Raw genomic sequence first — 22404 nt, 5'->3', positions numbered from 1 at the left:
CGAAGCATGGGGGAGGAGAAGTTCCCTGCAAACAGATCCTGTACAATTATGTCACAGCTTACATAAGTAGCCCAGAACTACTGGAAAAAGAAATTCTGCATCCATAACATTTTTGAAATTTTACATTTGCAAAAAAATGAAGAGCTCTTTCCTGGTGTCAGACAACTTCTCTAATACAATAATTTACATAAAATAAATACGGTACATTGCATAATCATTTTACTCTTGTATCCAGTATTTCAGAAATTCTGCTGCTGACCTTACATATTATGAAGCTGTAGGGTTTCTGGTAGATTTAGGATCTCAGTCAGTGTCAGTCTAGCCCTCCGGGACACTGAACGATGTTTTGGTGGGCTCCGGTCCTCAGAGCCTGACGTTGTGGGGGCCTGCCAGTAACTGTTGCTTGGTCATTAAAATGGCCACCAGCCTATAGGCCAGGATCTGACATCATCGTGATGTTAGTGCGCAGTACATGACAGTGACGTCATTGCCATGCACTAAGCACTGACGTCAGCCACAAGCCTCTGATATGCCACCATCCATTTAAACAGCAGGATTTGAACCAGCAAGGGGATGCTGTTCAGGAATGGGTGCAAGGTGAGCATGCATGGTTTTCATTTTCTATGAGTTTTTTTCTACCTGTCCTGTAATATAGGAGGTTATATGAGTGCACATACTGTCTATAAAGGGCTAAGTAGGACTCATGCTGTATATAAAGGCTATGTGGTGGTGAATACTGTATATGGAGCTATGTGGGGGGTCATACTGTAAATAGTGGTGCTATGTGGGAACTAATGCTGTATATAGGGAGGCTATGTGTGGCTCATCCTTTATATAGCAGCCTATGTGGTGGCTCATCCTATGCATAGGGAGGCTGTGTGGGCTCATTTTGTATATAAAGTGTGGCTTTGGTAGGCTCATGTTTTTTATAGGGGGCTATGTGTATGCTCATACTTTATATAGGGGCTATAAGATGGCTAATACTGTCTATAGGGGACTAAACTTGCCTTAAGCAATGTCGCATCCACTAGTTGGGTTCTGGCTGGGAGTATACATATTGCATACTTGGCAGCCATTCCCATCCCTGACACCAACAAATAGAGGACATTATTAATTAAAAAGGGCCCAGGATGAGGGACCTACATTATTAGTTTATGGTCGCATTTGGGGGACATAATTACTGTACGGGCAAATTAGGAGACATTATTACTACTCTGATATATTTTAGGGTTCACTCACACTAGTGTATATTTTCTCATGCGAGAGCATCAGATGCTATGTGCTAATGACATTCAGCTCAGACTCTGCTGTGAGCGTGAGCAGAGTGTCATCTACTGTGCTCTGATTCTCTCGCATTCAAGAATCAGATCACAGGTGCGGAGAAGATGGAGAGATTAAATTCTCAATTGTCTGTTTCCATGTATACCAGACTGCACTCAGATGACATCAGTGTAGTCTGATTTTCTGATATTTTGTAAGCACCCATAGACTTCAGCATGGGGAACTTTTATCCCCATTAGACTAGAGCTCATGGTTGACTCGACCACTGATCCACTCATTCCCTATATGGCTGTGAGCGCTTAACTTTACTTTTTCTGGCAGCCCCAAAGATGAGGAATGGAGCTGTGGTCAGACATCTGACCTGCCGTTACATTTTAAAATGATATTAAACGTGTACTCTTAAGGTTATCAGGTCCACATTCTTCCAATCGGAGTGGATTCCAATGGTCAGATTCCACTAATTAATAAGTAATTACAGATCCTGTGGATCCCATAGATTTGTGCTAACATGTTTTCACCCCTTAAAGGCAAAGTACCATAATTATACATCCCAGTTATAGTGTGCACACAGTAGATATGCAGGAGCTGCCTATATTTTACTTCTCCAATTTAATGGGGATAATGGCTAAGAGGTATTTGTATATACCATGTTTCCCTGAAAACAAGCCCTACCTTGAAAATACGCACTAGCAGGAATTGTCGGCCTTTTCGGAGTATGGCTTAAATATAAGCCTTACCAAGAAAATAAGCCCTACTTGCTGTTTAATAATGAAGTGTACATGCAGCTAAAAAAGTTAAAGAATACAGCAGGACACTTCATTAAAGAAAGCAGACACCCCAAAAAGAGAGAAGACAGCCCCAAAAGAGAGAAGACAGACCTCATATTCACCAGACCCAGAACAGCAACAGCTGGTAGGTGCCGATGGTGATTTGTGTCATTACACTCAAACACACATCCATCGCAGTAACATCAGACACACACATACACCCACTGATACCGTACTGCTTCCAACCGGCAAGGAAACCTGGGACGCTGTGGATCACGAGGACCTGAGGTGGAACGCATCAAAGTCCTCAATGCAGTCTACCACAGATCCTCATTCCGCAGCATCCCAGGTCCCCCTGCAGCTGAAAGCACTGCGATATCATCGGATGTGTGTGATGTTACTGCAATCGGATGTGTGTGATGCTACTATGATCGGATGTGTGTGTGTGTGTGGTGTGTGTGTGTGGTGTGTGGTATGTGGTGTGTGAGAGTGGAGGGATGCCAGCCGGAAGCTGGGAAGGACCACTGTGGAACACACGAGGACCTTCTGGGAGCGCCCGCTGTCGATCGAAGTGGCACCTGGGAGCGCAGATGTCCAGTGTCTGGTAAGTGTGATTCTTCTGGGGAGCATCTGCCTTTTTTGTTGGGTAAACTTAACCCCAACTCCTGTTTAACAAATGTTTAAAAAAATAAGCCCTACCCCGAAAATAAGCCCTAGAGCATTTTTCAGGGCAAAAGATAATATAAGACAATGTCTTATTATTTGGGAAATACAGCAGCTGTTGAGTGGGGCGGATAGATTCAAATCTTTCTGTGGGCTCCAGACACTCCAGTTCAACCCTGGTTAACATTTATATGACTTTAATAAAAATAAAATAATATAATTTTAAACATGAATGATCCAGAAAAAAAATATTTAGTTGCACAATACATGCGTTAACTTACATCTTCTTCAGTTTGCTTTTCTGCCAGAAAGGTTGTAGATGAATAGTTCTCAATAGAGATGTCTTGTGGCGTTATATTGGCTTCTGCATTAAACAAAACAAGACAAACAAACAAATTTATTTTTAGACTTTGATGCTGTAAAATACTATAAGCATCCTCTCACAGGTTTACAATGTGTAATACAAAATATCAATTGAATTGAGATATCAAAATCTAAATCATGAACATTCCTTCTTTAGATCAATAAGTACCTTCATCTGTTGTACTATCCACGATTTCAGGTGCCATTGTGACATCTGATCTGGAAGATATAAAAGAAATCAAAACATAAGAATAAAACAAAGAAATCAAAATGTATTGCAATTTTATATTAGCAGAATTTTCTTAAAATTAATTGTTTTCAATTTAAAGTAATTGTCTAAAAGAGGAAATCCAATGGAATGTCAAAGGATGTCATTTGTCATACACTGAAATAACCAAATATATTCCCTTCCAAAAAAAACATTTTTGAACTATAGCCATAAAAAAGAAAAAAACAGATCCATAGCGAATCTATTTTTAAGTCCAAAATGAACTAACTGTCAAGATGTACAATGGGTCAAATAGTGGTAAATGAGTGAGCCAAAGTTTTGTTTTTACGACTGAATCACTAACTTGAGTTCACGTGACATTTTTCTTGTTTTTTTTTTTTTTCATCCCAAAAATCACAATAGAGGTAACAAATGTGCAAAAAAGAAGTGCACCAATGTTGGTTGTTACCCATTATCAACCTAATGGTGAGATATTATTCTGTTAGCATGAATGACAAAATAACTTTTCACTTAATTTTTTGTAAAGATAATTCAAACACTTTTAAGATACCATGTACAATAATATGAAAACTTGTATAGTTGGATATTCTGTTGTAACTATAGAAAAAATTTCAACCACAATAAAACAGAAAGCTACTTTTATGTGCGTATTATTCTTTTCCTCCTTTTCTAGAATAGAAATAGCATGTCAAAATTCTACTCCAATTAGCATGGATAAATATATCATATATCCAACTCCTCCCCAATCAGTGGAGTACAAGAGCACTGATTATGGTCATCACCCTAAAAAGGACAGTTGAGGCTAGCTCCCTCAAAAGGAAGTTTGATTATCACATCTAATGCGAGTACTGTTGACCACATACAGTTGAAACCAGAAGTTTACATACACTATCTAAAAAGATACATCTACATGTTTTTCTCACTATCTATTCAGAATAATCCTTTCCCGTTTTAGGTGAATTAGGAACCAAAATTATTTATATTTGCCAAATGCCAGAATAATGAGAGAAAGAGAATGCTTTAAGGCATTTTTATTATTCTCTGCAAAGTCAAAAGTTTCCATATCTTTCATTAGTATTTGCTGCCATTGCCCTTAAACTGTATGACTTGGGTCAAACATTTTGGATATCCTTCCACAAGCTTCTCACAATAGTTGGTGGGACTTTGGTTCCATTCCTCCTGACAGAACTGATGTAACTGAGCCATGTTTGTAGGTCGCCTTGCTTGCACCTGCCTTTTCAGCGTTGCCAATAAATTTTCAATAGGATTGAGATCAGGGTATTATGATGGCCACTCCAAAACATTGACTTTGTTATCCTTAACCCCTTAATTTCCTAGCAGTCATAGGGTTAATCTCCCGCTGCTGCCGGCGACAGGAGCAGGAGATCGGCGCACATCTCAGCTGATTTTTACAGCTGAGATGCGTGCCTGCTAGGCACAAGCGGAATCGTTATCCGCCCGTGCAGTTTAACCCCTTAAATGGCGCTGTCAATAAGTGACGGCGCTATTATGACCACGTCGCGGCAAACGATTACATACCGCCGATACCGGAAGTCACATGACGTGATCACGTGACTTCTGGTGGTTGTCATGGTAACACAGGGTCATGTGATGACTCCTGTAGCTCACATGACTCACTTTCAGCTGGGTGAGACATGAAATGAGCATATCTGCTATTCACATCTGTGTAGCTGTGATTAGCAAATATGGCAGAGCGACCAGACAGCTGATCCATATAGTCCCCTAGGGAGACTATTAAAATAAAAAAAAAAGTTTAAAAAAGTTTTAAAACATAAAAAAATAAAAAAACCTAAAAGTTTAAATCACCCTCCATTCGCCCCATTAAAAATTAAAGGGTTAAAAAAAACCCAACATACGCATATTTGGTATCGTCGAGTTCAAAAATGCCCGATCTATCAAAATATAAAATCAATTAATCTGATCGCTAAACGGCGTAGCAGTAAAAAAAATTCCAATTGCCAAATTTTTTGGTCACCACAAATTTTTCCGCTAAATGCAATAACAGGCGATCAAAACGTAGCATCTGTGTAAAATGTCAGCTTGAGACACAAAAAATAAGCCATCACTGAGCCATAGATACCGAAAAATAAGAACGCTACGGGTCACGATTTATGGCGTAAAATGTACGCCACTTTTTTGGACAAACTTCTGATTTTTTTAACCCCTTAGATACAAGTAAACCGATACATGTTTGGTGCCTACGAACTCGCACCGTCCTCAGGCATTACACCAACACATCAGTTTTACCATATAGTGAAGACAGTGAATAAAATATCTCATAAACAATAGAGCTATCGCACTTTTATTTGCAATTTTTCCGCATTTTAATTTTTTTTGTCGTTTTCCAGTACACTATATGGTAAAACTCATGGTTTAAGTACAGCTCGTTTTGCAAAAAACAAGCACTCACATGACCATATTGACTGAAAAATAAAAAACGTACGTCTCTCGGAAGAAAAACGGCAAAAAGAAAAACAGAAAGCGAAAAATCGGCCGGTCGTGAAGGGCCACTTCACTTTGTAACCAGTTTGGCAGTATGCTTTGGTTTAATGTCCATTTTGAAGACCCATTTCCACCCAAGCTTTAAGTTCCTGGCTTAATATGTTGCTTCAGTATTGCCACATAACGTTCTTTTCTCATGGTGCCATCTATTTTGTGAAGTGCCCAAGTCCCTCTTGCAGCAAAACAACCCCACAACATGATGCTGCCAACCCCCGTGTTTCACAGTTGGGATGGTGTTCATAGGCTTCAAAGCTTCTCCGCTTTTCCTCCAAAACATAACAATGGTCATTATGGCCAAACATACCAATTTTAGCTTTGTCAGACCACAGGGCATGTCCCCAGAAATTAAGGTCTTTGTTCCTGTGTGCATTTGCAAATATTATTCTGGCTTTTTTATGTTTCTTTTGGAGTAATGGTTTCTGCCCAGTAGAGTAGCCTTTCAGTCCATGTTGATACAGTACTCGTTTCACTGTGGATAATGACACAATCTTACCAGCTTCCGCCAGCATCTTCACAAGGTCTTTTGCTTTTACTCTTGGGTTGATATGCAAATGTATGACCAAATCATATTCTTCTCTGGTACACAGAACCAGTCTTCTTCCTGAGCGGTATGATGGTTGGACATTCCCATCTTGTTTGTACTTGCGTATAATTGTTTGTACAGATGAACGAGGCACCTTCAGATATCTAGACGGCTCAAATATCAGAGGCCAGTTAGTTGTATTCATAGTGTAGTTTCTAACCTAATGTGTGTACTAAAGTTTTCTTGCTGTATGTGTGTCCATAACTGTTAGGGTGCTATAGTTTGCATGGCCCAGCTATAATCTGAAAGAGTTGTTACCTGTATTGTTGATATCTCAGATTTTACCATATTATTAGTGTTGAGCGAGTAGTTGACTATTTGTACTTGCTATGCTTTTCCTGTGAGTAGCGAATAGTACGGCTTTTGGGTTACTTGCTACTTAGCGAGTATTTCCCATTGATTTACACTGCGCCTGCTACTCGTAACGAATATGAGAGTAGTTGACAGTATTTGCTAACAGCATATCGAGTACGAATAGTCAACTACTCGCTGAACACTACATATTATTGCATCTTTTTCTCCTATCCGGTAATAAAACTGTCATCTTGTTTCTGCACCCTTGTCTCCTGTACCGTAATTGAACTCTGCCAAGCAGAGGTACATTTGCCTCTGCTACAATGGTGCATGTGGTTCACAGTACATGCTTGAGAAGCAGTAACCACCTTCCTCTTGAAGGTGCTACCCTCAAATTTCCTTTGAAGATGTTAACCATTAGCAATGCACTATGTACTCCACTGATTGGGGTCAAATTGATTATATTTATCCATACTAACTGGAATAGAATTTTATGAGTGCTATTCTACCCTCAACTACTTTTGCCAATGGGTATGGCTCCTTGCCTAAGCTGGCATAAACAATACCTTGTAAGGTTTTCGATTTTTCTGCTGTGCATTCTGTTGTTTGGTGTACTGATTTACCAATGACTTTAATAGTTTATTGAAAGTGCAATTTTATGTGCATGCTCTACAATCAGTGATTTTATTTTATCTACCTTTATTGAATTTTGAGAGAGAAATAAAATTACAAGGCACTGAATGTGCCAAGATGTAAGAAACAACAGAAAAATAAAATAAAATTTGTAGTATCAATAAAAAGAACTCAATCTCTTAACAGTTATACCATCAAGGTAATCCAAGTCAAAAACACAAGTTCCACATTAAACAAACAGGATTTAACCCCTTCACGACCGGCCAATTTTTCGCTTTCCGTTTTTTTTTTCGCCATTCTTTTTCTGAGAGACGTAACTTTTTTATTTTTCAGTCAATATGGTCATGTGAGGGCTCATTTTTTGCGGAACGAGCTGTACTTTTAAATGAAACCATCAGTTTTACCATATAGTGTACTGGAAAACGGCAAAAAAATTCCAAATGCAGAAAAATTGCAAAAAAAGTGCGATAACACTATAGTTTTTGAGATATTTTATTCACTGTGTTCACTATATGGTAAAACTTATGTGTGGGTGTGATGCCTCAGGTCAGTGCGAGTTCGTAGACACCAAACATGTATAGGTTTACTTTTATATAAGGGATTAAGAAAAAATCGGAAGTTTGTCCAAAAAAAGTGGCGGACGTTTTACGCCATATTCCGTGACCCGTAGCGTTCTCATTTTTTGGGATCTATGGCTCAGTGATGGCTTATTTTTTGCGTCTCGAGCTGACGGTTTTAACGGTACCATTTTTGCGCAGATGCTACGTTTTAATCGCCTTTTATTGCATTTTGCGCAAAAGTTGTGGCAACAAAAAAACGTCGTTTTGGCGTTTGGAATTTTTTTGCCGCTATGCCGTTTACTGATCAGATTAATTGATTTTATATTTTGATAGATCGGGCGTTTCTGAACGCGGCGATACCAAATGTGTGTATATTTTTTATTTTTTTACCCTTTAATTTTCAATGGGGCGAATGGGGGGTGATTTGAACTTTTATGTTTTTTTTGGTTTTTTTTTTAAAATTTTAAAACTTTTTTTAACTTTTTTTTTTATTTTACTAGTCCCCCTAGGGGGCTATTGCGATCAGCAGTCCGATCGCTCTGCACTATCTGCTGATCACAGCTGCATAGCTGTAAACAGCAGATACGCTCACTTTCTTTTTCACTGTGCCGCGGGCACAGCAAAAGTGAAAGCAATTCATGTGTAATACAGGAGTCATCACATGACCCTGTGCTACCATGACAACTACCGGAAGTCACATGATCACGTCACGTGACTTCCCGTATCGGGCGGTAAGTAAAAGTTTACCGTGATCGCGCTTATAATGGCGCTGTCACATATTGACAGCGCCATTTAAGGGGTTAAACGGCACGAGCAGATAACGATTCTGCTCATGCCTAGCAGACACACATCTCAGCTGTGAAAATCAGCTGAGATGTGTGCCGATCGCAGCATGCTGCCAGCAGCAGACCGCGGGTAGTAACGTTATGACCGCTAGGACGTAATTTTACTGCCCGTGGTCGTTAAGGGGTTAAACTTCCATGAATACAAATTGAGTAAGAGATACGATCTGTGATCTTTATCTAGCATTTGATTTTCCAATATATGGCCAAGTGTATGGACCGCTTTACACGCTGCGACATCACTAGCAATTGCTAGCGATGTCGAGCGAGATAGCACCCGCCCTCGTCGTACGGCCGATATGTGGTGATCGCTGTCGTAGCGAACATTATCAAACGTAACATCCCACCCACTTCCTTCCTTCCTCATTGCCGGTGGACGCAGGTAAGGAGATGTTCCTCGTTCCTGCAGTGTCACATATATCGATGTGTGCTGCCGCAGGAACGATGAACAACATCGTACCTGCGATAATTGGGAATGGACCCCCATGTCACCAATTAGCGATTTTGAACATTTTTGCAACGATTCAAAATTGCTCATAGGTGTCACACAGAACGACATCGCTAACGCGGCCAGATGTGCGTCACAAATTCCGTGACCCCAACGATATCGCTTTAGCAATGTCGTAGCGTGTAAAGCGGTTCTAAGATTCAAGAATATAACATGTTCATTAACGTTGATTACCAATACATTTAGAAGGACAAACAAATTTGAGGTGGATCCAAAAGATCATATGTGAAGCAGTTTTGAGGCTCCTAATTTGAAAAAAAAACACTTCCAGAATATCTAGGCAAATTGATATCTTAGTGGCTGGCACTATTTGTCTTGCAGTAATAGAATCTGGAGTTTCAATTCACCTATGGCATTATCTTACAGTATGTGAGTTTACATGTTCTTCCTGTTTGTATGGGCATCCTTTGAAACTCCTTTTTACGCCTACAATCTATAAACATACTGACAGATTAATTGGTTTTCTATTAAAGGGAAACTGTCAGTCAACTCATACTTCCTAAACAACAATTGCAGCCAGATACATTTTTCTGTGAAATGATCTTGCATTTCAGAGAACACATAGTATGAAGAGCCGGCTGGTGTCCATAGAGAAAGATCCACCCATACTGTTCTGGGTGATTGACAGGTGTCACTCCTGTTTGTGCATCAGAAGAGAACTGTCAATCATAGAGACCGGTGCATAAAGAAGATGCGCGGGAGTGCTGCCGGGCAAATATCACCTCTCCCTATAGTGCCTGGTCGGCTTTTAAACTATGTTTTAAAGTATTTTTATTAAAGGGTTTAGAAAATAAAGAGGGAAAGGGGAAAACGATGTTTACTCTGAAATGCCGAAGTGTTTCAGAAAAATACATACTTGTCCCCAATCATGCAGCCAGGCTCTATTCATGCTGCCCGCAGTTTGAGCAGCATGAATCAACTGAAAGGTTCCCTTTAAATTGACCAGAGTGCTTCCAATTCAGAACTATTGTCAAATAATATTTAATCTTTATACACATACTCTTTAAACTGAATGCAATTTATAAGAAACCATCTGCATATAATTTGATAGAAAAAAAATGTATGACAAAACTCAATATTAGTAAGAAAGAGTAAGCCAAAGATGGTAGGAGCCAGCAACATTTTGGACAATGGCATGGGAAATATCACATGGAATTCATCCACAAATATTAATGAGAGAAGAAGGTTAACTTAGTTATCCGATAAAAATAATGACATTTTAAGACTAGAATAACAACCAATTCCCAGTGCTGTACTAAAAAGAAAGATGAACACTGCCATTAGATTTATTCACAATTGGTTATTTTGTGTCCTCAGCCTTGTCACACAGCGGCCTCTATTTTATTGGGAAACATTTGCTTTAGTAGATTTAGGGGCACTTTGCACACTGCGACATCGCAGGTGCGATGTCGGTGGGGTCAAATTGAAAATGACGCACTTCCGGCATCGCATGCGACATCGCAGTGTGTAAAGGCTGGATGATACGATTAACGAGCGCAAAAGCGTCGTAATCGTATCATCGGTGCAGCGTCGGCGTAATCCATAATTACGCTGACGCGACGGTCCGATGTTGTTCCTCGCTCCTGCGGCAGCACACATCGCTGTGTGTGAAGTCGCAGGAGCGAGGAACGTCTCCTACCGGCCTCACTGCGGCTTCCGTAGGATATGCGGAAGGAAGGAGGTGGGCAGGATGTTTACATCCTGCTCATCTCCGCCCCTCCGCTCTGATTGGCCGCCTGCCGTGTGACGTCGCAGTGACGCCGCACGACCCGCCCCCTTAACAAGGAGGCGGGTCGCCGGCCACAGGGACGTCGCACGGCAGGTGAGTGTGTGTGTGAAGCTGGCGTAGCGATAACTTTCGCTACGCCAGCTATCACCACATATCGCTGCTGCGACGGGGGCGGGCACTATCGCACTCGGCATCGCAGCATCGGACTGCGATGTCTTAGTGTGCAAAGCCCGCCTTAATCAAGCAGCAAATGTATCCAACCTATTTGATATCATATGGAATGACCCTGCTGCTCAATCTGAGCGTTAAGTGAGCTGGTCAAAGTAATTTGTCTTTTTCTGTCAAGTGAGTGATCCCTAAAGCTGGTAAATTTGGTAAAGAAAATTGACCTGCTAAATCCCCATTAAAGGCTCATGTGCCTTAATGATTGATTAAGTTATTTCCATGACAGGGATTGTCTCATGAAAGCAACTCCTGTCCAAATACAGTATATAAACCTGTGCACTTTTCAGGAGGCGAGCATACTCAGATGGAGCCGGCATGATGACTCATAATTAAGCAGACAACTGTTGAGCATCATTTGGTATATACTAATGTTTTCCTATATCCTTCATTTGTGCAGCTACTACCTGAAGGTTCTGTAGACATAGGTGAGCATGACGTTCTTCTGGGTTCAACTTGTGCTTTCCATCGGGGATTCTAAATAATTCCACAGACCAGGGGTGGACATATCATTGGTGCAACCTTTTGCAGCCGCTGAGGGGCCCAAGAGCTGAGGAGGGCCATTTCTACCCCCAAAGCTGGTGGAATTGTGTATTTTCATGAGCTCTGGGGCTGCAAAGGGCTCATATATTGTTCTTGCACAGGGGCCCTCTGCTGTCTGTGTCTGCCAGTACCACAGATATAAAACAGATTTGGTGCATCACCCCTCCAATCAGGTTCCAGCATGCAAGGAGTCTCTTTGCATCCCCTGACAATGCAATCCCAGCGAGCAGCTGTGGGAGTGCACTGATGTCACACTCCCGAGTTATGGCTGAAGTACCGCATTGTGATAAGCTTCTTTTCTGATAGTCAAGACAACATTTAGCTCAATTCTTACAGACCTCATGCTTATTTACTACCTTTGTCACCTCCTTCTCCCTCAATTTTTTGCCCTGTACTCAAGGAAGAGTGCCTGCCATCCTACCAAGTATTAAAGGGAACTTGTCAGGTAATTTATGCATTCTAACCTAGTAGCAGTGTGATGTGTGTGCTAGTAACCCCTTCCTACGCATCCCTGTGTTGTAATAATGTGTAATGTGAATGTATAAAAATGTGTTTTATTACTTATGTGTTCTGTATGTAAATGAGCAGGGGCTCTAGCCGCATGAGCGTCGCATTGCTCTGTGCATGTTCGCATGTTTACCATAGTATCACGCACCTGTAGGCGTGATACCATGGATTTACATCAACGACGTGACTGTCGCTACTTCAGATCCCGCGCATGCACACTTACCATTCCCGCATCCTTGTCATCCGGGTGCTTGCTTCTCGTCTTCAGACGCGCTCTGCTCATGTCCGGACTTGCAGGAGCCTTCTAAGCATGTGCAGAGCGCGTCTGAAGACAAGAAGCAAGCAAGGCTGCGAGAACGGTAAGTGCGCATGCGCAGGATCTGAAGTAGCGACAGTCATGTCGCTGATGTAAATCCATGGTATCACACCAACAGGGGCGAAGCGACGCCCATGGGGCTAGAATCCCTGCACATTTACATACAGAACACATAAGTAATAAAACACATTTTTATACATTCACATTACACATTATTACAACACAAGGATGGGTAGGAAGGGGTTACTAGTACACACATCACACGGTTTGTAGGTTAGAACACATAAATTACCTGACAGGTTCCCTTTAAGGAGACTAGTTTTCTGTGCAGCTCAAGAGAAAATTTGAAAATACCCTTTTAATCAGAAATGTTATGTGACATTTAGTCTTTCTACCATAAAAATACCGGTAATAATAATAATAATAATAATCTTTATTTCTATAGCGCCAACATATTCCGTAGCGCTTTACAATTCAGGAGGATCATATACAAACAAGTAACAGTTATAGAAATACAATATTTAGAGGGGAAAAAAAAAATACAACCCTGCTCGTGAGAGCTTACAATCTACAATGAGATGGGGGGAGAGGCAAGGTTCAAGTGCTTATTTACAATGACAATCCAACCATCTCACGGAAATGGGGCTGGATAATGGTTTCCTGGACCAGTGGGCCCGAGCCTTGAGATGCCTTTGGGTGCCATGGAGTTTGATGTGGAGCTATGTTGTGAGAGGTTGTAGAGGGACTATGTGAATCGAATCTGATTAGGGAGTGTGATAGGCCGCCCTAAAAAGATGCGTCTTTAGGGTGCGTCTGAAGCTGAGTAAGTTGTGATTTGTCCTAACTTCTTGGGGTAGAGCGTTCCAGAGGGTTGGTGCAGCTCGGAAGAAGTCTTGGATCCGGGAGTGGGAGGTTCGAATTAGTGTGGATGTTAGTCGAAAGTCGCTTGCAGAGCGTAGAGAACGGGTGGACTGATAGACAGAGAGGAGGGTGGAGATGTAGGGGGGTGCTGCACTGTGGAGAGCTTTGTGGGCGAGAACAAGCAGTTTGAATTGGATCCTATGAACGGTATGAAGTTATACTTTGTAACTATGAAAACTAAGTCTAAGTGACAGAAGCAGCCACAGAACTGCATAATGTACTCTATTTCCATTGGTGATATTTCATTTTTATTTCACTACAGCTGTGGATTTTATACATGTATTCTAGTTGTATATATATTATTCAGTAAATGCATGTAATTTTATACAATTTGATGCAGCTCTACCAGGATACTAAAACCTTTACATACATGTAAGTGTATATCCTGATTAAGGTGTTTATAAATCCATGTGATGCTCATGTGGAAAAATGGATAGCACATCTGGCCTCGTTAGCGACGTCGTTGTGTGTGACATGTACGAGTGACCGCTAACGATGAAAAATACTCACCAAATCGTTGACTGTTGACACGTCGTCCATTTCCCAAATATCATTGCTGGTGCTGGACGCAGGTTGTTCGTCGTTCCTGAGGCAGCACACATCGCTACGTGTGACACCCCAGGAACGACGAACAACACCATACCTGCATCCTATAGCAACGAGGTGGGTGTGACTTTCATGCGGCTGCTCTCCACCCCTCCGCTTCGATTGGACGCCTACCGTGTGACGTCGCTGTGACACCGCACAAACTGCCCCCTTAGAAAAGAGGCAGTTTGCTGGCCACAGCGACATCGCTAGGAAGGTAAGTGCATGTGACGGGTACTAGTGATTTTGTACGCCACGGGCAGCGATTTGTCCGTAACGCACAAACGACGGGGCCGGGTGCTTTCACGAGCGACACGCTAGCGATGTCGCTGCGTGTAAAGCCCCCTTAAGGTCACAGTATGTGCAAGTCTGGTCTGAATTACTTGAATGGGGACACAGAGCTGCACATGTAGCTAGTCAGACATGCAATTGTCAGAAATGATTGGTGTGATAAATTTAGCGGCCTGTGAGAATGTAGCCATGGTGTGTTGTTTCCCAAATGTAAGTGTTATTGTTTTGGAAGCTAAAGAATATCTATCCTAAAATTATAAAGAATTTCACTTGAATATTTCTTACATCTGCTAAGACTATGAGCTGCTAAACTATATCTTCTTCTTACCTGCACAGATGAAGCCATAGGGCATTGCCTTTTCTGCATGGTATTCAAAGTAAAATAAAAAGGTCTAAACTTCAAGAGGCAGCGATATATTTGACATTCATTCATTGCTAACAAACATATAAACGACTGTCTATGACATATTTATGCTTAAATGTGTTCTACATCAGGAAACGTCCACCAGACTGATCAATCTATATCTAATAAATGTAGCTGTCACTGCTAATCTATCATGATAACCATGAAAAATGATTTGATGAAAGTCTTCAACAGCTGCAATCTAATAAATCATATCGGCTGACCAATCGAATTAGTGGGCTTATGAGTTAGATCAGATGGATGAACACCATAACGGCAAAGCATCACAAAAAACCACGGATGGAACTGTTAACTTTGGTGCTTTATAAGGGTCTCCTCCAGAAGCAATACTGGCAAAGAAAAATGGTATCCTATACTGATATGGATTCCTAAACTATATACAAAAAAAACCAAAAAAAAAAACTTGTTTTTTTATTAATTTGATAATTTGCTTTAAACGTTTTGTGATTGTTCTTACAGGATTTGTCCCATAAACAAAAGTACTTTTTAAATAATAGATCTTGTAATAATATTAAGTTCCACAATTGGCACATACCACAGGACAGCATGGGATTGCGGCTGTTTCTTTCTGTGAGGCAAAACATTTTGCAGCCTGTTTTATCATGAGTGAGTATTTCTGCTAATTCTACAGCCCCCTGATCACATTTTAAATCAAGTCAGTGACAAATAAGCTCAGCAACAGCAGGAGCTCGTACCTGACTGACATGATTTATGATGAAATTAGGGGACTGAATACGCTGCAGAAACTCTCACTCATTATAAAACAGGCAGGGAAATGTTTTACCTCACAAAAAGCAGCAGCTGCAAACCATTGCTATGTCATCTGTATATCACTTCCACCCCTGCCCATCAATTGTGGTATTAGTTGTCTGTGTCCCTCTACGGTCAGACATGGCCATTACACAGTTCATAAAAGGGCTCATTTGTCAGATCATCTCAGCACAGGAACATTTCTTTAACACATCTAATTGTGGAACTTAATATTATATCAAGATCTATTGATTAAAATGTAGTCTGTTTGTGGGACAACCCCTTTAATATCAGTACTTACAGCTGAAGATGTGAGAAAAGATAAACCAGAAAATGGGGTAAAATGTCACAGTAGACACTTAGAGATTTCCAATCATTCACTGAATCAGGGAACATATTGCAGTTACATGTCACCTGAGTCTATCATCCTGCTCTCAACTAAAAAGCATAGTTGAGACACCTTACTGTAAAGTTGTCCATACACATGAGATGTGAGGTGCCGGCTAAACATTTCTCCCGACTTTACCCTACCTGAACACTCAGAAAATAAAACTGGCTGATCCTTCCCTCCGCCAACTTCATCCATCAGAGGAGGCCCCTATACACACGGTAGAGGGCCATTCCTGTTGAAAGTGGTAGGTTTGTCCAACTATTCTATAATGTGTAATGGAGCTTTATGGTGGTTAAACACAAAGGATCCAGCAATATAGTGGAGTAGAAGTTCTTTCTTTATACTTCCCATACCTCCTAGATCCACTTCTTGCTTTGGCTCAAAAAACTGCGTAAACAATTTGCACAAAAATGATGACATATATGTACAGGGATTATTATTTGTGCCATTAGGACATAGTCAGGATGTCCTTTATTTTGTTGGTGCCCAGAGGATTTATTCAAGAAGCGTAAATTGTGCAGCTCACAATCATGTAGTTAAAGTAATTTCATCAAGTCAGATTTGCAAAATGTACTTCTAATTTCATTACAATTAAAGGACAGTAACCAAACTTCCTAAAGATTTAGATGGATTATCTAGTTTTCTAAATCTATAAAATACTACCAATAACAATAATCTTCAAAGCTATAATAGTAATACCAATATAATATTAACACTTCCAGTCGCATCTATTGAATAGATACATATCCTGAACTCTTCACCACTTCACCTCCACCTCCTGACATTGTTCCTCTAAAGTCGGAGTCACACTGGTGAGCGACTCGTGAGTGACTCACGCGAGTGTCGTATCCCATCAGGCCGTGCCGGGTGTCATATCTCATCAGGCCATGCTGACACAGCCTGATGCTCTCCAGACAGGAGCGTCTCAGCTACATAGAAATACATGCTACTGACCGGCTCCTGTCAGGAGAGTGTGTGGCCGTGCCGGGTGATGCGATGCGAGACTTGTGTGAGTTACGCGTGAGTCTCTAACAAGTGTGACTCCAGGCTAAGTAAACATATAACATCTATTCAGCTGAATCAAGTAAATTTTTAGGACAAGACCTATTAACCTAATCACATAATTATTATGTATCTGAAAACAAAATGCTACATTATAAGAAAATGTTATCTGATACTGAGCAACAACATAGTTTTGGGTTAACTTATTAAGACCTGTCACTTGCCAGTAACTCCTTATTTGAGTAATATACTAATTTGGGGTTACCGTTGTTGTTTTTCTTATATTAAAAATCTTGACCAGATATTTGTTGTGAGTGTGGCTTTCCTATGTATGTGCATATCAAATAATTGTATATACTTTATTAGGTAACACTAATGACAGCCGTCAGTAAGCTGTAAGCGGGGGCCATGTAGTTGACGTTTAGGGTGCCAGCCTCCATGGCTAGATAGAATCACTTATAGAGATTAATAGAGCACATTATCAATTATACCTTGTAATTAACATTGTCCTATATTATCTTGTAGAAATGTAATGATAATTTTCAGTCTGTTTTGTCCTAGCAACGTTTTATTGCATATCAAGTACAGATTGAATGTTTATGTGATGATGTGATACATTAGAATTGAACTGATGATCCTCTTGACACCTTATATTTTTGTTGATTTTCCCCCCAAATACAGAATTGGTGACCACCACAGGAGAAATGTAGTTTTACATGGTGAACATTCATATAAACTGCCATTATAAAGTAAAAGACTGGTGGGAGCCTAATATTGGAGCTGATTGTACAGCATGTTTTGTCACATAGAAGAAGGGTCCCATATACATAACACATGGACAGGGGGTGCCTTTATGGGAACACTGTGTTCTATGGGAGTAGTGCTACTTATTACCATTTGCCATTGGTGCACTATTGCAGGCTTCCACATGCCCAAAACTGAGGAATACCAAAACATGTAACATTTTATTGATCAAAAGGGAATTAATCACACATTTTAGGTGTGCCAGATTCTGAGAAAAAGTTGAGAGACTTAAAAAAGCCTTCTCAAGGGGAAGAAAAAGGGTTTTTTTGGGTTTTTTTTTTAGAAATTGCACTTTACTTAGAGACCAAGATCCTATTGGAAGCAGATTTTAAATATTCTAACAGTACTAGTACTCTGCCATAAAACAACAGCAGAAAATGGCTACATATACATTAAAGGGGTTGTCCCATAAACAACACATATCACTCATCCATAGGCTAAATGACAAATTTATGATCCCAGGGGGTCCAACTATTGGGCCCGTCACCAATCATGACACGGAACCCTATTGTCACCTATCTGCAAAAAGAGGAAGTGAGGATGGGAGACCACTACTTGATTCACTGTATATAAGGGTGGTTGTTCCAATGCTCTGTATTTGGGTACATTCAGACGTCCATATAAGAAATATGATCGCAATGCATGGACTGGCCGCTGGGACTGCAAACCTGAGCATGACAGCTTCATATATTTCTATGAATAAGTCATGCTGGGGTTGGGAGATCCACCGGCCAGTCCATGCATCATGATCAGATCTTGGATCGAGTTATATAGATGTATGAATATAGCCTATCAGTAATCATACATTTATCATCCAACCTGTGGCTAATACGTCCGCATGCCGTCTCTTATCCATATATCTCACCCAATAAACCAATTTAACATGGTCTCTTATGTCGGCTGAGTACATTGGTCTTTGGAAATCAATGGCCAATGCATTTTGTATCATTCTTCCAAGTAAAATGTAAAAATAATGACTTCTTTACATACCTATCCTTCATTTCCATTCCTTAGGATGTTGGCTAACACTGTCATTATTTCCAGTAATCTTCGGGAATCTGGGGATCTATATAGTCTTATCCTAATCTCTCCAAATCTCCTAGCCTGCTGTGGCATGCATAGAGCAGAAGGGACCCCACAACACAAATAAAAATCTGCCTCCCTGCTGCTAAATGTCACCATACATCTCCATCTTAGGACCAGACAGTCTCATGTCGGTTGCTCTTCCTCACCATCTGCTAATAACTTATAGGGGAAATGGAGAGGCTTATTAAAGGACGTAATAATAATGGAGTTGTAGAGTAAAATGTAGTATCTGACACAATAACATCCTGCTCCTTAGTTACGCTGATGAATAACAGATGGGATCCTCAGAATTCACAAAGTGGTGGCTCATACTACGGTCATCAATTTGATAACCTGGAAAATCATTTTAGTTAAAAAAGTATGATCAGTTTGGTATGGGTTATTATCTCTGGATACCAGTAATATTACCAACATTCTAAATAATAATCACACATAAAAGACCAGTAACTTACCCGCATGTCCAATCACTGCAAGAACTTAAGGCAGAAAAAAACCAGCAAGCATTAATTATCAATAATGACGGCATCATGTAAATAAGTTGGAATTGCAAATGGTTAAAGTGTGCCTACTATATTAGTTATAGTGTACCTACTATAATGGTTGTAGCATACCTTCTATAATGGTTATAGTATACTTAATACCGTATCATGATTATAGTGTACCTACTGTCATGGTTATAATGTACCTACTACAATGGTTATAGTGTACATACCATAATGGTTATAGTGTGGCTACTATAATGGTCTAATGTACCTACTATAGTGGTCATAGTGCACTTACTAATGGTAAAAGTGTACCTAGTATAATGATTATAGTGTACCTACATTCATGGTTATAGTGTCCCTACTATCATAGTTATAGTGTGACTACTATCATGGTTATAATGTGCCAGCTATCATAGCTACAGTGTGCCTACTATCATGGTAATAGTGTCCCTATCCATCATAGTTATAGTGTGCCTACTATCATGGTTATAATATACCTACTATCATAGTTATAATGTACCTACTATAATGGTTATAGTGTGCCTACTATCATGGTTATAGTGTACCTACTATAATGGTAAACGTGTACCTATTGTAATGCTTATAGTGTGCCTACTATCATGGTTATAGTGTACCTACTATAATGGTAAACGTGTACCTATTGTAATGCTTATAGTGTGCCTACTATCATGGTTATAGTGTACCTACTATAATGGTAAACGTGTACCTATTGTAATGGTTATAGTGTGCCTACTATCATGGTAAACGTGTACCTATTGTAATGGTTATAGTGTGCCTACTATCATGGTTATAATGTACCTCCTATAATGGTAATAGTGTACCTTCTATAATGGTTATAATGTACCTACACTTTTACAAATAATGATATATGTTGTGGATGCTGAAGAAGCTCATAGTTTTCCATTGAGCTCTGAGTGCGATCACTTGTGCTGAGCAATTCTGCCTCGAGCTGTGCGCTTCTGAACAATTTATTGAGCAATCGGTGGGGGTCTTATGGTACCCCCCAGTCTAAAGGAAGTCTCAGCGTCTACAAAATATGTTTATAAAAACCTTGGAAAAAGGAAGGTACATTTTAAGGGAAAAAACATGTTGAAGTTTGAGAGTCGATACTGACATTAAAGTGTAGGATCTAAGGATGATTAGTAATAAAATATTTGTAGAAATGATATAGTGAACTCCATTGTTACAGAAGCTGGTAAAGAGGATCTGTCACCAGATCAAAAGTGGCCAATGGTTGCTTTTATTTTATTGTCACTGCTTCCTTTTAGTGGTCTGTACAAGAAGGTGTTGCTTACAGGATCCTCTGGGGTTGTATCTTCAGGCTACTTAGCATAATTACCCTTTGATAACACACCCTTGGTAAAGGCCATAAAAATTAGCATGTTGGGATACTAAGTAAATAGGTCTATGTCTCTGGAACCATATCACTCAAAAAATAAAAGAATACTCAGGACAGCAGTGGGATTAAATAAGGGCAAAAATTACCAACTTCAGTGACAGTTCCACATTACCTTAGCATAACACTAGTAATACCTACATTAGTGTTAATGCCGTCAAATAGTTTAAGTTTTGTGTCATTTGTTCTGAATTGTAATATTTGGATTGAGTAAACCTTAATGCAAGGTGTTGCACCCTTATACTGCCTGGATAAATGAGGTAAAACAATTGATAGTATACACTATAGAAAAACGTTTAAAAGAATCTAACAGAAAATTCCCAGCGAAAAATATTTGGCAAGATAAAGTATATATTGCGACCTACCTGCCGGCATGTTTAGTCATAGCCAGTTTCTGTAAGAGAGGATTAGAATTGTGAACTTTGGCAATCTGATGCAAAACAGCATTTGATACACAGTTCTAACAATGTTCTGTGTCCATGCTATGAGGTATATTTCTGAATTACTTTATGGTCATTGAAACTGTTCTAATTTACTTCAATTTGATCTTGTCTATCAACGTAAGGCAATTGAATAAACCAGTTTTGATTACAGGTATTGAATCTCAATAAATCAATCATGAAGTCCTAATAGAAGTATTGAAACATGCAAAATATGTTATCAATCATGCAATGTTTAGCCACAAACACGAATATCCAATATATTGGACAAGTTAAAAGGAACCTGTCAGTTGCAATACGCACCCAGAACCACGAGCAGTTCTTGGTGCATATTGCTAATCCCTGCCTAACCGTCCCTGTATCTAGTAGCATTGATGAAGAGATCTTTAGAAAAAGTGTTTCTAAGGGTACCGTCACACTTTAGCGACGCACCAGCAATCCCACCAGTGATCTGACCTGGTCAGGATCGCTGGTGCGTCGCTACATGGTCGCTGGGGAGCTGTAAATCAGGCAGATCTCACCAGCGACCAGTGACCAGCCCCCAGCCAGCAGCAACGCGTGGAAGCGACGCTGCACTTTGTAACTAAGGTAAATATTGGGTAACCAAGGGCTTGGTTACCCGATATTTACGTTGGTTACCAGCGCACACCGCTTAGCGCTGGCTCCCTGCACTCCTAGCCACAGTACACATCTGGTTAATAAGCAAACATTTGCTTATTTACCTGATGTGTAACTCCGGCTACGTGTGCAGGGAGCAGGGAGCCGGCACTGGCAGCGTGAGAGCGGCGGATGCTGGTAACGAAGGTAAATATCGGGTAACCAAGGAGAGGGCTTCGCTTGGTTACCCGATATTTACGTTGGTTACAGCTTACCGCAGGCTGCCAGATGCCAGCTCCCTGCTCCCTGCACGTTCAGATCGTTGCTCTCTCGCTGTCACACACAGCAATGTGTGCTTCACAGCGGAAGAGCAACGTCAAAAAAATGAACCAGAGCTGTGTGTAACGAGCAGCGATCTCACAGCAGGGGCCAGATCGTTACTCAGTGTCACACATAGCGAGATCGCTAATGAGGTCACTGCTGCGTCACAAAAACCGTGACTCAGCAGCAATCTCGATAGCGATCTCGCTATGTATTAAGCACCCCTAAAGTTCTTTTATCTTGCTAATGAGGCCAGGGACTAGCTCCAAGGGCATTTCTCCCCTTAGCTAGATGGCCCACATAGCATGCTAGCATGCCACTGTGGGC

General features: G+C 40.5%; 1 protein-coding gene across 1 annotated transcript in view; it reads right to left on the bottom strand.

The window, feature by feature from the left end:
• IMPG2 (interphotoreceptor matrix proteoglycan 2) overlaps positions 1–22404 on the bottom strand; it is a 97246-nt gene that overhangs the window by 20586 nt on the left and 54256 nt on the right. The window contains exons 4-9 of the mRNA XM_075334291.1: positions 21085–21113; positions 20007–20009; positions 19270–19293; positions 14689–14721; positions 3244–3293; positions 2993–3075 (exon numbers count right to left, since the gene is read on the bottom strand). Coding sequence (XP_075190406.1) covers positions 2993–3075; positions 3244–3293; positions 14689–14721; positions 19270–19293; positions 20007–20009; positions 21085–21113 — 222 coding nt within the window. The remainder of the gene's footprint in view (positions 1–2992; positions 3076–3243; positions 3294–14688; positions 14722–19269; positions 19294–20006; positions 20010–21084; positions 21114–22404) is intronic.

This window comes from Anomaloglossus baeobatrachus, chromosome 2 (genome assembly GCF_048569485.1).
Source record: "Anomaloglossus baeobatrachus isolate aAnoBae1 chromosome 2, aAnoBae1.hap1, whole genome shotgun sequence".
Lineage (NCBI taxonomy): Eukaryota > Metazoa > Chordata > Amphibia > Anura > Aromobatidae > Anomaloglossus > Anomaloglossus baeobatrachus.
Note: the sequence above shows the minus strand (reverse complement) of the source record. Positions and strands in the feature narration are given on the sequence as shown.